At 30.5% G+C, this 16479-nt stretch overlaps 1 protein-coding gene and 1 long non-coding RNA gene across 2 annotated transcripts in view; one reads left to right on the top strand and one right to left on the bottom strand.

Moving 5' to 3' along the window:
* LOC143075489 (uncharacterized) overlaps positions 1–16479 on the top strand; it is a 391914-nt gene that overhangs the window by 365709 nt on the left and 9726 nt on the right. The gene's annotated exons all lie outside the window — the stretch shown is intronic.
* LOC143075485 (uncharacterized) lies at positions 520–16469 on the bottom strand. Its single transcript, XM_076250918.1, has 10 exons — positions 16451–16469; positions 14371–14611; positions 13088–13191; positions 12533–12678; positions 10842–10957; positions 8754–8901; positions 7686–7834; positions 6123–6254; positions 5355–5592; positions 520–4367 (listed from the first exon to the last, which is right to left on the bottom strand). Exons 2-10 carry the CDS (start codon positions 14606–14608, stop codon positions 4232–4234), a joined length of 1407 nt encoding a protein of 468 aa, XP_076107033.1. The 5' UTR covers positions 14609–14611; positions 16451–16469; the 3' UTR covers positions 520–4231.

Below are 16479 nucleotides of genomic sequence, written 5' to 3'. Positions count from 1 at the left end.
CAGTCCCAAAAAGTTGAAAAATCTGCAATTTCAATAACACATGTGGACACAAACATGATGGTAGTCTCACATATCAAAAATCAGCTCAAAATCTGGAGGGGTATAGAAAAAAAATCTGTATAACTATGATTTTCAATAATTTATCAAAGTCAAAAGCCTGTATTTTCAGAAAAAATTAGCGAAGCAAAACAAAACTTATACTTGATCTGTAACTCATCATGGTTAACTCACATATCAAAAATCAACCCAATATCTGAAGGCGTTTAGAAAAAAACTCTGTATAATGGTTTGTTGCGGAATGACAGAATGACGGAATGACGAAATTTCGGAATATCCGAATTTCGGAATTTCGGACAATGGAAAAAACTATATGGCACCAACAACTTCGTTGCGGGACCATAAAAAAATAAACTGGAACATCTCAATTTAAAAAAAAGTAACATATCAAATATGTTACTCATAACATGGAACATTCCAAATAAGGGATTTCATAAGTGCATTATTGAAAATAAAAACCAATGAAAGCAAACTATTTTATTATGACCAATTGTTTTTTATTACAAAATAAACTGTAAAACTGTAAATAAATCAGTCTTAATAACTATATAAATAACAAATTATATGACAGTGTGTCCACCTAGTGTAAAAGACAATGATGCCTTTGTAAGACAGAGTGACTGTACCTATATGTGAAAAAAATCTATAATTTCATACTAAATATCACTGTTGAACCATTATCTGTTATATACAAAATACATCGATTAACTGACACATAAAAATCAAGTGAAATGTGGTATCAAAAATCAGATTTCATTCATAATTCATAATCATAATGAAATTTCCAGTACTGTGCATTCATTATTATGCATTGGATACCTATTTTCACAGATTTCATGTGTACAAGTGAACCACGAAATGAAACGTTCAACGAATGACATAGTTTCTATAGGATTGTACACAGACTTCGGAAAAACAAAGAAATTAAATTTCAAGGACATGCAAGTTTTCCTTAATCCATGAAAATAAATGAATCCAAAGTTTTTGTCTCACACTAGTAGGATTGCCAATTCCTGAGGAATTCCAGGCTTGTGTCATCAAAATCATTTTAGTATGTTGCTTTCCACAAATCATTGTTACCATAAATAAGTTATGCAATCCATAGTTATGTACAATCAGTACACGCTTTTTCCCCAAGGAAATTCAAGATAATAAGTATTCTAATGCAATTTGGATGTTACAATTTTTTTCATTGGCTAAAAGTTGCCGTCAAATACACAGTTGACCAGGCGTAACTAAGGAGGGACCCGCCATTTTGAATAGATTGAATCAACAAATGTTCGAATGTAATGGAAAATAAAACAACACCTACCTCGAATTCGCTGTTTTAATGTAATTTTATCCGAATCTGAAGCGTACAGGTAACATAATAACCTCCAGTTTGTAAGTTTTCATTTGTATGATGTCACGTTTAGCCATGACGTCTTTGTGCCAAAATCATTCATGAAGTTTCGCGGATTTTTTTCTATTTGTCAAATTTAGACATTTTTTTCAAGTTTTATCGTATTTTTTCTTTTTATAATGCATTAGAATCGGAATAACAGTACTGTAGTGGAAGAGTTGTCACCGTCAATTTTGATTTGACGGTTGCAAATCTCCGTTTTACTGTCTCCGCTACGCGTTGCCAGTAAAACTGCATTTGCGACCGTCAAATCTACAATTGACGGTGGCAACTCTTCCACTACAGTACTGTTATTCCTTAACTAGTGAGTTAATTTGGTGGAAATCAGTTGCAAGTTACATGCTGTTGTTTAAATTGCTATGATTTGTGGAAAATAGCTACTGCAGAAAACTGACCAGCCTATTTAATTAAGATTGGAATAAAACTTAAAATAAACTATTAACCTAACATGTTATAACCAGAGTTTTATAATCTACATTTACTAGAAAAAGTTCAGAAATTTCATAAAAAACAGTAGTAAAATGCATTTTTCTTATTTTTTCAACAGTTAACAGGCACTGAAACCTTTTTTTCAACTAAAATGTCCATTTTAAACAGCTACTTCTTCACCCAAACAGATGAATATACAAATACAGCAAAAAAAAATACTACAAAAATAAAGAAAAATATATTGATATAAAATACCTGAGGTATATGAAATAAATAAATCAATAAAAAATGGCAATTTCAATATGACTGACAAAAATTCAAAATTTGTTACTGTAGATTCATTATTATTCGTTGGATACCAATTTTCGTGGATTTCATGGGTACAGGTAAACCACGAAATTCAATATCCACAAATATGCAAGTTTTCCATAATCCATGAAAATTGGTACCCACGAAAATTAATGAATCCACAGTATGCAAAAAAAAAAGCATATTCAATGAGCAATTATTTGCAAGTTTCCATCTGAGGTACAAAAATATATAATGAATAAAAACAGATCTGTTTCAATAAACAACAATATCGCAGATAATTAACAAAATTAACAAACACTACATACAAATAAACATATATAATAGTTTACTTTAAAGCAGAGCCTATAAAACAAAATTGTTTTACTATCAAAAACTGCTCCCACTAGCCTTTCCTCACTGACAAACGTGGTCTAAAATTTTTATCTATGCTGACATGTAAAGGAGTAAGTTCGGTAAGGATCATATTTGGCCCCGATTATAAAATTGAATGGTACAAGAAGAAATATGTGAGAAAGTAAAACAACTCTTTGTGTCAAAGTTTTATTCTAAAGCATTGATTTTTACATCCAAAATGAGTTATATAAGAGATTTTGATGAAATTTGACAAAATTGGTTAGATTTCAACCAAATGTAGGATCAGGAAACATAGAGCGCAGGTGTCGACAAACTAAATATTCAAGTTAACATGCAAAATGTCATTACAAACATTGTGTTCAAAGATCTTTTTTGTCGACGTATGCGCTCTATGTTTCCTGTCCAATGATCAATGCAAAACTTGCCAATTTTCATTGATTTTTCATGGAAATAGAAATGAGTACAGTTTGTGACGTCATCAGTAGAACGCAGAAACGTAAATTTTCAACAAAAAGACTCTTTTCCTATCTAGTCAATGTATTAGCTTTGATTCATTGTGATATTGGTCAATAAATCGTTATTTGAAATTTAAGGTAAAAAAGAGGGCCATTTTAGGACCTTATCGAACCTCCTCCTTTACATGTATATTTGTTTATTTTATGCTGACATGCAAATTTGTTTAAAGACACTACTGTTATTCTAATTTTAATGCATTGCAAATGAGAAAAATTCATCTAAGATTTAAAAACTGATTAAATTCTAATCAAAATAACATTATGCAAATTATCCATTAGTATGTTACCACAGTGTGAACAAAAAAGTAAACTGAATACAACCTTTTTACATTGATATTTAAAATAATGCCACTATCAGAAGAATCATTAATTACAAATAGCATTTAACAGCAATTGGTAAGAATATAAATTTTGATAATATAAGCACCAATATGGCCATTGCATGTAATTTTTCTTCTTTAAACAAAATTTAAAATACATGATTTAATCTGTCTAGTTTAGTTTAAACATATTTTTATTTGCTTAAATATGTAAAAGGGGTGTCTTCATAGTGTAAGAAGAAAAATATGTATACAGAAAAAGTCTTAGTATGTGATATGCTTTTATCAAATACATCCTTAACTTTAATAATTCTGTACCCTCTACAAGTGGATTGCTGGCATATTTATGTAAAATATATCGGATGAACTACATTGTATTTGGGTTATAAAAGTTATTATTTTTTTCTGCATGATCTGCCAAAATAATTTAATCACTGTAAAATTTCACTTAACAAGCTTAGCTTAACTGTTCAGTTAAAACACACAAGTGTGGTCTTCACCATAATTAAGTCACATTACAGAAAAGTGAACTCATCCAGGTGTGCAATGCAGGGGACATAACTCATTTATAAATCAGACAACCTAACACAGGCTACAAGTGCATGCTAACCAAAGCAAATAGTAATATATATTAGGTGTAAATTTATCATGTTTTACATTTAGAACAAAAATCTAATAGTTTCAAATTATTAGATAATTAAATCAGATGCACATATAATAAAAAAAATATATATCCCTGCAAGGCCTGAGACTATAAATTATATCTGTGACTACTAGTACAAATTTATTTTTTATTTGGCTGTCGACATGTTTATTTCTTCAGCTAAGACCTTTGTTATGTTTTATTCAGCTGTCAACATTCTTATTTCTTCAGCTAAGACCTTTGTAATGTGCATGGCTTCCTCCACCTCTTTACCACCTATCTGTTCCAGGGATGCCTGAGCAGCTTCTCGCACATGGGAAATAAAATCATTTCTCCTGAAAATATACATATGAATCAAATAAATGTAAGAAACATTGCATTGTTTTTATTCTTACCAAATGTATGATTTTTTTCTTTTTATAATTATGTGTGATTCACTTGATCTCAGTTTGAATTATTTGTCAAAATTCAACTATAATCTCAATTTTCTTGTTTTCCCTAAATTTCCACAATGTGGTATCACAAATTCAAAACAGGACACTATGTCTTATCACAATAATAACAAGATATTGTTTGCCATATCAGTTGAAAAAAAGGTTAAATCATTAGGGTAACAGATTGCACCACCCTTCTTGTGCAATACAATATCTCTCCACTTTTGACAGTTAAATTAAAAAATAAATAATTTAAAAAAAAGGATCTCAAATGGCCAGGTTTTTTTTAACAATGGAGAATAATCAATACTAAACATTTAATTTTGTCCTTTAAAAAAAAGAGCAAATAATGTGCCCTCTGTTGAGGATATTTTTATTCTATGAGATTTTCAATGTCCGATAGACATTTATTTTTTTAAATATTAAGAAATTGCTGTACAAAACAAACATGTCTTTACCGTTTTCTTTTCATATAAACTTATGTGAGAAAATTGTCTATACATACTAACTAATAAGAACGTAAAAGTTTTGAAATGAGGGCAAGTTGTTTATCACCAATAAGAGCATGAACATATGCAACATATACAAAATGAACAGCTGCCGAAACTATTAATACTGCAGAGTTGCCTGAACAACAAAATTTTGTTATAATCGATGAAAACACAGCTTAGGCTAATAGAGTTATCTCCCATGTTAATATTTGAAAAAACTACTCATGAGTTTGGTAAACTTTTTATTTTAAATCTGGAATATTGGTAAACCAACTATTGAGTTTAAAGTTTTTAGCATTGTCTTGTAAAAATCTATAATTATAACAAATACTTTCAGAATGTCGAAAATTTCTCTGTCATATACAAAAACCATATGAACAATACAATATATATTTACCATAAATGTAAAAGTTTAGGTACTGCTTTTTTGGCATGAAGCTGACCTAACGCCAAGCATCCTGCCTCCCTTACTAAACGATCCTTATCATTCAGACATTTCATCAAATTGTCGACTGTTGATGGATCTTTGTCACCGGTTTTAACCAATGAAACAGCTGCTACAGCACGGACATTTGAGGATGTACTTCTAAGCAAGTCTCTTAAGGCATTAATCACAGTAGTGCTTTGGAATTTTCCTATCAACAAAAAATATAAACATCATAATAACTACATGAAAGAGCCAATATTAATGAAAAGCTAAATATGTCTGAACTACAGGAATGGCGCAGCTTGCAGTAATAGCTTGAAGCCATTTTCAGAGAGGAAATTCAAGAATGAAAGTATGCATAATTGTTAATTTCACATTTTTTTTTTCCATAGCCTGTAATTTCGGCACACATCAGCAAAGCAGAGCACACATAAACTCAATCTGTTACTCATCAGAGTAAACTTACATACTAGAAATCAGTTCAATATGTGAAAAGATTCAGAAAAAAAGTCCAAAACCAATAATTTCAGCAAAAATCAGCACAACAGAACCAAACATAATCTGTATCTGTAACTCATCATAGTAAACTTTTCTGTTTTTAAGGATGACATGAAGACCTACTGATCTCCTTTGCTTTTTGTGTCATTCGGTTTGTTGTGTTTTATTGTAGTATTTTACTTTAAGTTTGATGCTCAAGATGAGAATTGAAATTTTTAATTTAAATTTATTCAAACATACCTAAATTTTGAATAGCTTCAAGTCTGACAGAGGAATCCATATCAAATACCTCTCTCATTGCATACAGTTCTCTGGTATGATCTTCAACTCTGGGCCATAATGGCTGTATTTCTTCATCTACTTTACAAAAGTCTGAAAGTAATAGTAATTTCAAATGATATGCATCTATTCTGTGAAGTTTCTTTTCATTATGTCATAAGAACACATGTTTCTTTAATGATACACATGTTTAATTAATGATACACATGTTTCTTTAATGATACACATGTTTAATTATTAAAATAAAATAATAAAAGTATTAAAGTAATAACCTGTATAAATTTAACAAAGGTCAACCAAGAAAAGAGAAAATGAACTTCTATTTTTACCCCATGATGAATTTAAACATAAATTTGATTTTTTTTTTTAATCATGAGAAGCATTGTATACTGTAAATTTAGAAAATAGTGTGTGCATTTATTGTTGCCATTTTTCAAGAATAGACTAAAATGCAAGTTTTATTATTCAGATTTCGAAAAAGTGCATAATGGTCCATATTTCAGTTATTAGAATGCGAGTTTTTATTATTGCTATACTAACACAGACACATTACACTAAAGACTTATACCAAATAAAAAAAATTGCACACTTGGGTCAATTAATAAAATGTCTGTGAATAAAATATATTCTAAATTAATGGCAGGTGGTTGGCTTGATGCTGTTTCAAATATATATTGAAAAAGTAAATTAAAATCATAAAAACCATTTCACTGAAAATTGAGTTTACTTTACAAAGTATCATCTGCCTTTCAACAATTGATAGATGCACAAATATATATAAACATAAATTCTCTTAAGTGGTTTGGATATGGATAAAAAAAACTGTATACAATTCTGATTAATCATAATGCATCTCCATTTAAGGAGGTAGACTTAGGTTAAGGGAAATAACTCTTAAAATCATCAGTACGTTTGTGTCAGCCATTTTCATAAATATGTTCTAAGCTTCTTGGATACATAGATTATTTCCAATCTGTTTCAGGTAAATGCTTAAAATTTATTGACGAAACTTGACTTTTACAAACACATGACTGATTTAAAGAGTTATCTCCCTGAACCAAGGTCTACCCCCTTAAAGTCTAAAAATATTTAGAAAAATTTAAAAACCGTTTTATGTTTATTTTATTGATTGAGATAAAGTTGTATTTTCTTTGATATTTGATCTATTAGTTTTTCCAATAAATGAAATACAAAAAGCCTTAAGAAAATTTGTAATTTGTTCCAACAAATGAAATCCTGGTTAACCTGTACCGGCAAAACCCATAAAATTTGGTATCCAAATAATTATAATTAATGAATCTACAGATTCCACTTTTGAAGCATTAGAATTGTCATGGATAAGAGCTTGAAACTGATAAAGGTTTAATTACATAAAAAAATGTCCTTTGATAAAAAATTAGCTGAAAAGGTTAATTAATTTCAAAAATAGGATAAAAAGGTTAAGTTTTTCAAGAAAAACAGTTCAGGAAAAAGCCAGAATGTTTCATCTTTATTTTTTATATTATGACTCAGGAAAATATTTACTAATGAAGTTTTCTTTGAGTAACATTTCATCTTCTTCATCTTCATCTTCCATTTCACTGTATAGATTGGCCATTAACCATTCTTTGTCTTCTCCAGTAAATAAAGCATCCATCTTTGATTGGAAAATTCTTGTGAAGTCTGTTATAAATCTGTAAGTAGGTAGTTTAACATACAATGATTGTACCACTTGGCAGAAGGATTTTTTTTCCCTGGTTGACTTTTCATTTTTAACTGTTGCATGCTTTTTTTTTGCTGTAGATTTTGATAAATTGAATTTGCAGTTTTGTACAGGATTGATTCCTGCATTTAGTATTGTAGAATGTCATTTACATCCTGTCTTATACAAGGTTATTTGTATTCAGTTCTTTCCTGGCCAAGATATTCATATTTTGGAATAATTTTTGTGAGTATCAATTTTTGTGGATTGAGGAAAATTTTCATTTTTGTGGATATTTAAATTCGTGGTTTGGCAAAAGTCTGCATACATTTCTTTACATCATTTGTAATTCGTTGCACATTGTAATTTGTGGTTCCCAGATAACCACAAAATCCACAAAAATTGGTGTACAATAAATAATAATGAATCCGCAGTATTCAAGGCCTAAAATAAAATATTGTTTGTTTCCCCAATCCCGACCGACCCTGCAAAATTGGTGCTACTCATAAAATTTTATTGTCAAAACTAAGTGAAATATTATTTTATTCATTTTGGATTTTCAGGCTTGCTGGATCGTCCGATAATGTCAAGCTTTTTGGAAAAATAAAATTATTTCCCTACCTACCTACCCACACCTGGCTTGGCAGGGTCGGGATTGGGGAAACAAACAATATTTGAATTTAGGCCCAATATCCTCCTGCCACACATCCACTTCAAGAAAATCCTTAACTATGTTCAATTCTTCTTCTTGATTCTCACCTCCATCTCTCCTTTACTCATATACATATCTAAATTATAAATTTCTGACAAAATTTATAGGTAAAACATATGTCTGAGTAATACATTATTTCCTTTTTAACTTATATACCCCCATTTTTCACTTGACTCTCTCGTGTAATAGGTATACAAACCTTTGCCATGGTATCATTTCAGCATCTTTGTACAAATCTGACCAGTACTTGTATGGGTTCTCTACCAAATGTTTATCTGGTTTCTCTTGTTTCAGAGAATTAGAAAATGAATTCTGCTGTTTCTTTAACCTCTTTTTGCTATTCTTCTCTAAAATGATGTATTTATAAAAAATGAAATATATTATTTTTTTCTGATAAAACAGTCTAATATAAAAAAAAAATAAGATGTGTAAAAATATCTTTTGTTTATTACTTTTTTTACCCGACAAATCTATCTATATGGTAACAGTGACATACCTATAGTTAACAACAAACATTATACATATGAATCTTAATTAAAAATGAACAATTACTAAATTTAATTACAAACGAAAGTGAACCAACGCCTGGTGAGTCTGTAGTACGGTAAGAGTCCATAAAGTGGATACCTCGGGTATGCAGATGATTAGCGCTGGTATTAAATTTGTCCACATGTTCTGCAAGTTATTATACAAAATATGTATTGCATATGGTTTAAGTCATGTATTTTATTTTGATATTTGGTGTTTTCTTTTCTTTTCCAATTAGAAATCAGTTAAATATTCCTTGACCTATTTTACATATTAACATAGTCAACAACTATTATGTTTCTCAGAAAGGATAATATATAGACAAATGGTATCAATTATATTCTATGGATTCGTAAATAAGAACCTCTGCCCAGCTGACATGACACTGTGCCTAAACCAAATGTCTATGTGGAATTAATCATAAACTATAGTTTTTGTGTTTATATTGTTTATATTCAAAGTCAGTATTCCCCGTTGCCCCAATTTTCTTTGCTACTGGTCAATTCAAATTTGAAGCAGACATGTTAAAACAAATTTATTGGGCGTGACTGAATTAAAGTATATAACTATGCTTAAGCCTTTATCTAGTATTGGTATTGTCATCTGATAAAGTCATGCCGATTATAAGATGCACAGTTTTATCTGCTTTCAAAATCTTTCTGTTTGCACCCGTCTCCCTGGAACTTATCAATTATTGGTAATATTAATTATTTGGAAAACAAAAGGTCCTGAAATGGAGTATTTTTTAATCAACAGCATAGTCCTATATTAGTTATAAATAAAGTTGAATTCTTTGATTCTCTGTTTTACATTATGCCGGCTAACAAATTGAAAACTGTACATATACGCCTTATTTTAAGTCCAGAATTTTAGTATTTCGTATGGTCATCTTAGAAAGTCTTACTGTTAAAATACTACAATAGGGAACAATTTGACAATGATTGAATTTAGTAGTGTCAACCCTGTGATTATGACCCGTGTATATAGCAAAATCCTAAATACACCCTTTGGTGGTACGCCTGTCAGATGTGGAATGTACAGATAAGGTAATAGGTAACAGGTGAATATACTATTGGTATTGGTATCGGATTCGAACCGGAACTTGTTATTTATTGGCAATATTAATTATGTGGAAAACAAAAGGGTCTGGAGTGGTGTAATTTTTAATCAATACCATTGTCCTATATAAACTATATATATAAAGTTGAATTTGATTTGTCGTTTTTACCCCATGACGGCTGACAAATTTGACCTTGTTATTTTAGTATTATAGATACATGTACTTAGATTAAGTTCTTGAAATGACCAGTTGCAAGAAAAGCATTCTGTATAATGTTATGTACATTTGGATGTTAGTATTCAAAATTACTTGTCAGTCAATATGTATTTACTTTATGTTATGGTCATGAGTGCAGCTACATGTATAATATTTTTGTACTTAGGTCAGAATTGATTTTTTAATAAATCTAATATAAGTTAACATCTATATGCTTGTAAACTAAATTAACTTGATACTTGTAAAATTGAAAATGAAAACGGGGAATGTCTCAAAGAGGCAACAATCTGACAAAGATGAAAAACAACCAAAGGCCACCAATGGGTCTTTAACACACTAGCCCCTAAACAAAAATCTATACTAGTTCAGTGATAATGGAGTCCTTGACCTTGCCAACTTTTACATGTTGTTCAGATTTAAATCAATTGAACAGGTGAAATATTTCTGTGTGTCCATTCTTTTGTTTTGTTATATTTTGCATACCTTCACCTTGGTCTTTAAGTTCTAGCTTGAGTTTTGACAGAAGTTTTTGAAAATCACCGGTAAAATTATCAGGGTCTACAAACATACTCCATTCAATGCTGGCTGTTTGTAATTTCCTGTGGGAAAAAATAGCAAAACTGTTAAACATTACAATAAAATAGATGTTTTGAAGGTATTTAACCAAAAACAAAAAAACAGGCCATGCAGGCTGAGGATACTTTTTTAAATTAAAAATCTTTTATGTTTGCCAATTCCAACATTTATGTAAAGTTTACACTAAGCAATCTATTAAAGCAAAATCAAGTGTAAATGTGGAATTTTTAATAAAGTCTGACAATAAATGTGAAACTTTTACTAAAGTCTGACAATAAATGTGAGATTTTTACTAAAGTCTGACAATAAATGTGAAATATTTACAAACCTCTAACAATAAATGTGAAATTTTTACTAAAGTCTGACAGTAAATGTGAAATATTTACTAAAATCTAACAATAATGTGAAATTTTTACTAAAGTCTGACAATAAATTTGAATTTTTTACTAATGTCTGACAGTAAATGTGAAATGTTTACTAAAGTCTGACAATAAACGTCACATAACTTGGGAGCAATCAACTGGAAATTAAAAAGAAGTTAAAGGACACAAAACCTTTCATCAATCCCGATAATAATAATAAGATTACAGGAAATTAATCCAGGAATGATGGAGTTTGTGGTTAATATATATTTTTTTTTACTAAAGTTCTGTTATTCTGAAACAATCAACAAGAAGGCTAAACGCTTCCTTTCATCAATCCCTACAATAATGTATAGTTTAGAGAATTTTAATACAGGAATACTGAAAGTTGTATGCGAATTGTGAAAATTGTCTTAAATCTAAGGGCCAAATTTACATGTGGTAATGAAAATCATTATTGATCATAAAAAGCATAGCTCTGAATATTGTTACACATGATAATTATTCATGATTTAATTCAGTTTCAAGAAATATATAGCATATTCCCTGCCAAAATAGTATACTTACGTTTTTTACTTAAATGAGGGAAAAATTTAACAGAATTTCTTGAACAGAGTTTCATTTAATGTACACCAACTTCCAGAAACATAATATATTTTGCGTTTACTTCTTTCTAGTTGACTTTGCTGTAATCCTTTACAAATTGTTTCTAATTTTAATTTTATGATGTATTTTTTAACAAAAGATCCTATTTTTTCATAAAAGCCACCATTTTTATATATTTGTGTTATTTGTATATTTGCAAAAGTCGTGGTAATATTTTGCTTATAAATATTAATCAAAATTCATAACAGTCAATCAATAACACTTTCAATTCAACAAAACAAACAATAGCAGTTGTTATTATAAAGGAAACCTCACTGATTCAAAAACAGATAATTCAGTAGAGCATACCTGCCAACTGTCACTATTTATGGGGGATTTCCCCCATGAAAGCTCCCAAATGGATATTTTGAAAGAGCAATTTTGTCCACATGACAAAACATAACAGTTCATGTTATAAATGCTTTAGGCGATTAAAAGTATGAAGAAGCCAGCAAACAACATTAAAATGCATTTGAAGGCCCCCTTGAAGTTTTTTTGGGACTACAAGAGTCCTCTTGCACGTAAAATACCCATGGGCATTTTGAAAGTTGGCAGGTACATGTATGGTAGAGGGCATGCTTTTCAACTTACATTCCTGTGTCCATATGCTCTTGAATAGTCTCCCTTGATTCTATGGCAACTGGAAATAAGGCCTTCTGGGAAATGTAGGCTAAAGCTACTTCATCTTGACAGTATTTTGATTTGACAGAATTTGAGCTCAGTAAAGTTATAAAAAGCTGAAAAAAATAAAAAAGATAAAAAAAATTACGTTTGAAAATACAAATAACCATGATAACAAGGCAAAATAGGGGTTTGAAAATGAAAACTTAGTCTGGGTAATCATATTTTATTCTGAATACATTTGATGGGAAATCACACAAAACAGTTTAATCAAGGACTATCAAGACTTTTCCAACTTGTAAGCAATGGTTTAAATGCACATTTTTATTATATTGTTTAACATAATATCAATACATGTATATACATTTGTACTACGTTTTGGCAAAGTATGAACAAATTCTATCATTTTTATTTTCGACTCCCATACCACCATAATAATTCAAATTGGTCTTTGAAATAATAATTAATAATATATAAATCCTTATATTCCCTCATAACAGGTGTATGTATCAAGTTAGTTTGTACCTTTGCATCTAGAATGGCTTGTCCAATCTTCTGTAGAAAATCTACTCCAGCTGTCAATCCTATGACATCTACCCATACTGTTATCCCATTCAATTCTAAATTGTCTGTAAAATAAATTGTTTACATTACTTTTATTTTTCAAGTTATTCTTCTAAGTCTTAGACCATGGATCCCACATTCCATCTTCATTAGCCAAGGGTTTCGATCTTCTCTCCTCCTCTTCATCCTTGGCAGATTAAGCCAACATTTGTGATATCAATGTTGCGCCATCTATCGGTTGATTAAAGTCACACCCATTCCAAATACATTATTTTTGACCAATGGTTGCACTTGAACTCTCTTCAGTGTGGAGGTGAAAACACAGTAGCGTCTAGAGTATACAAACTTGTTGATTCAGTAAACAAAAATATACCTTGATATTCCAACATTTGTGCAAGAAACATGCAAATTTAAAGGAACTTTTATTGTTTGATTAAGAACATTTAAAATTTTACTCAATATCGTCTTTGAGTGTTGGGGGATAAAAATTGTTGCACAATCAGCACGTGGTAATTGTTTTTCTACATTTTCCATTAGATTTACATGTGATCATGTTATAGATGTTTTTGATTGGATGAAGCCAGTTACAACTGCAACCAATGAAAATTATTACCTCAGGCTCATGGATCATATTTTTTTTTCTTAATCCGCCAAGGGTGGAGAGGAGGGGAGTGGATCATAACCCTTGGCTAGCAAAGATGCCTCCATTCTGTCTCAATCTGCCATGGGTGGAGATGAGAAAGAACTATCATATATTTTTGCTTTCAAAAATGAATGTTTGCAGGCTAAAACACAAAACTCTATAAAACTGTTGTTATATAAAAAAAAAGTTAATGATGAACATATACATATATACAGGGTCATAAAAACTTTAAAACTAAGCTTACTATTATATTTTAGATAAAAAAAAAAATCTTTTTTACAAAGCAGTCACTGTGTTCTAATTTTTGCAGTCTATTATCATGATTATCAATAATATTTATTTTTTCAGTTGTTTCTTGTGAATTTTTTTTTTTAAAGATTTTGATCGGGTTCATCCTGACCGTATAAATTTCGGCAGCATTTGATATTTGAAAGTTCCCACTATGTCACTTCACTTCTGTGCTTTGTTGCCTTCCTACAAACTCATCATATTCCTGTTTGCTATTCATGGCTTTTAATTGGTGAAATTAATTCTACAGTTCTACATTTATAAACATGTACAATGTACGTGTTCATGTACATGATGTATGCATAAATGTTACCTTTTAGTTTATTCATGAATTCTTTATCAGCATGGCTATAACTGATCATTAAATCTTTCGTCTCTAGTTTAGCAGGATTTATGCCTGGAGATCTGGACCTAGATCTTGGTCTAGCTGCATTGGTTCCTGTTGATGGGGTTAATGATGATGCTCTTGACCTGTTTTGACCTCCAGTTGGTGCTAGTCTTGATGGAGTTTTTGGTTCCTTGTCCTTTTTCTTACTAGCTCCAGCACCCATTTCCTATAACAGAAAACATAATCAAATTACTGATTAACTAGATATAGGAAGATCTGGTGTGAGTGCCAATGAGACAACTCTCCATCAAATAACAATTTAAAAAAAGTAAACCATTATAGGTCAATGTACGGCCTTCAACATGGAGCCTTGGCTCACACCGAACAAAAAGTTATAAAGGGCCCCAAAGTTACTAGTGTAAAACCATTCAAACGGGAAAACCAACGGTCTAATCTATATGAAATAAAAAAACGAGAAACGAGAAACACGTATAAATTACATAAACAAACGACAACTACTGTACATCAGATTCCTGACTTAGGACAGGTGCAAACATTTGCAGCGGGATTAAACGTTTTAATGGATCCAAACCTTCTCCCTTTTTCTGAAACAATAGCATAACATCACAACATAGAAGAACACACGATAAAATATCAATTGGCAGGCTTAACTCAATCAAAAACGTACATTATTGACTGTTTACTTAGATGGAATCAAGACCAGTTGACTTGAGATCATTTTTGTACTCATCACACCTTAGTGTAAACACAATATTTTATTGTAATATATTCATTGTATTTTTATAGGTTAAATTATTTAGAACTTTTTTAATAAACTATATAATTATACATTTGTATGTAACCTTAAAATGAGAAATAAATGCAACAGTGCCTGAAGATACATGTACATGTAGCATTTCTTTCTTTAAATTGAAAATGATGTCATATATTAATTCATAACAATAGGACTAACGTCTGATACTTTTCTATAATTCATTTATGTTTTCACCAGAAATCATGCTGGAAACTTTAATAATAAATGTTTATATACATTGTACATCATGTACATTGTATATATTTATAGATAATTATAAATCTGCTGCAAAACTGTTATTTTTGACACCTTGAAGTCTATATTCCACAGATTGTCAAAAAATATCATAACTACCATACCAAGTCCTACATGTGCAGTTCCACAGCTGCACTGCAGCAGCTATTAACATAGGGGCATAAAGTGGGGAGGGGGTACCTGCACAAAAGAATGTGAAATAAAATTGCCATATCATGATGAACAAATAATTAAAAATTTCTTGCATGCTGATCTATTTACAGATTTCATGAAACACAGTGATTAATGAACCTTTTTCACGGCTGCACGAGAAACAAAAACATGTACATGTATGGCAGTTCTAACACGTTGTATGAAAGTAACCCCTGTTAACAGGACATAGATGATTATCGTAAAGTTTCTAAAGGCTAGATGACTTCATCCCCTATCACAGGTGAGACCTTCCTTATATTATTTCTACATTTAAATTGTTGGATTTTGTTTAGCCTGAATGGGAGATTTCATGTACATGTATTATCTAAATTTTTATATGTGTGCAAATTATTCAATTTATTGCTCTTTTCCTTCATATCCTGGTATAAAATGTACCTAAATCATACCGCCAACTGTCACTATTTGCGGGGGATTTCCCCCATGGAGGCTCCCAAGTGGAAATTTTGTAAGAGTAATTTTGTCCACTATTTTAAAGAAAACAATTAATTTAACAATGGCTATGAGCTTGTTCAAGCACGAAGAAAAAAAACCAAATTAGAATATATTTGAAGGCCCCTTGGAGGTTTTGTAGGACTACAAATGTATAAGAACCATCTTTCACGTAAGACCCCCATGGGCATTTTGAAAAGTTAGCAGGTATGCTAAATCCAGTATAATTTACACACGTGACTGAAAACTACCTACTACAAACAGTTCATTATAAGAATTTACATATGTTATACATCTAATTAATCTAAAAAACAATACTTGTTAATGGGTATTTCCAAATTTTCAGTTGTTTACATTTTCGTCAAGCAAACAAGTTATCTCCT

Source organism: Mytilus galloprovincialis, chromosome 5, assembly GCF_965363235.1.
Source record: "Mytilus galloprovincialis chromosome 5, xbMytGall1.hap1.1, whole genome shotgun sequence".
NCBI classification, from domain to species: Eukaryota; Metazoa; Mollusca; class Bivalvia; order Mytilida; family Mytilidae; genus Mytilus; species Mytilus galloprovincialis.
The sequence above is the reverse complement of the archived record's forward strand: the minus strand, read 5'-3'. Positions and strand labels throughout refer to the sequence as shown.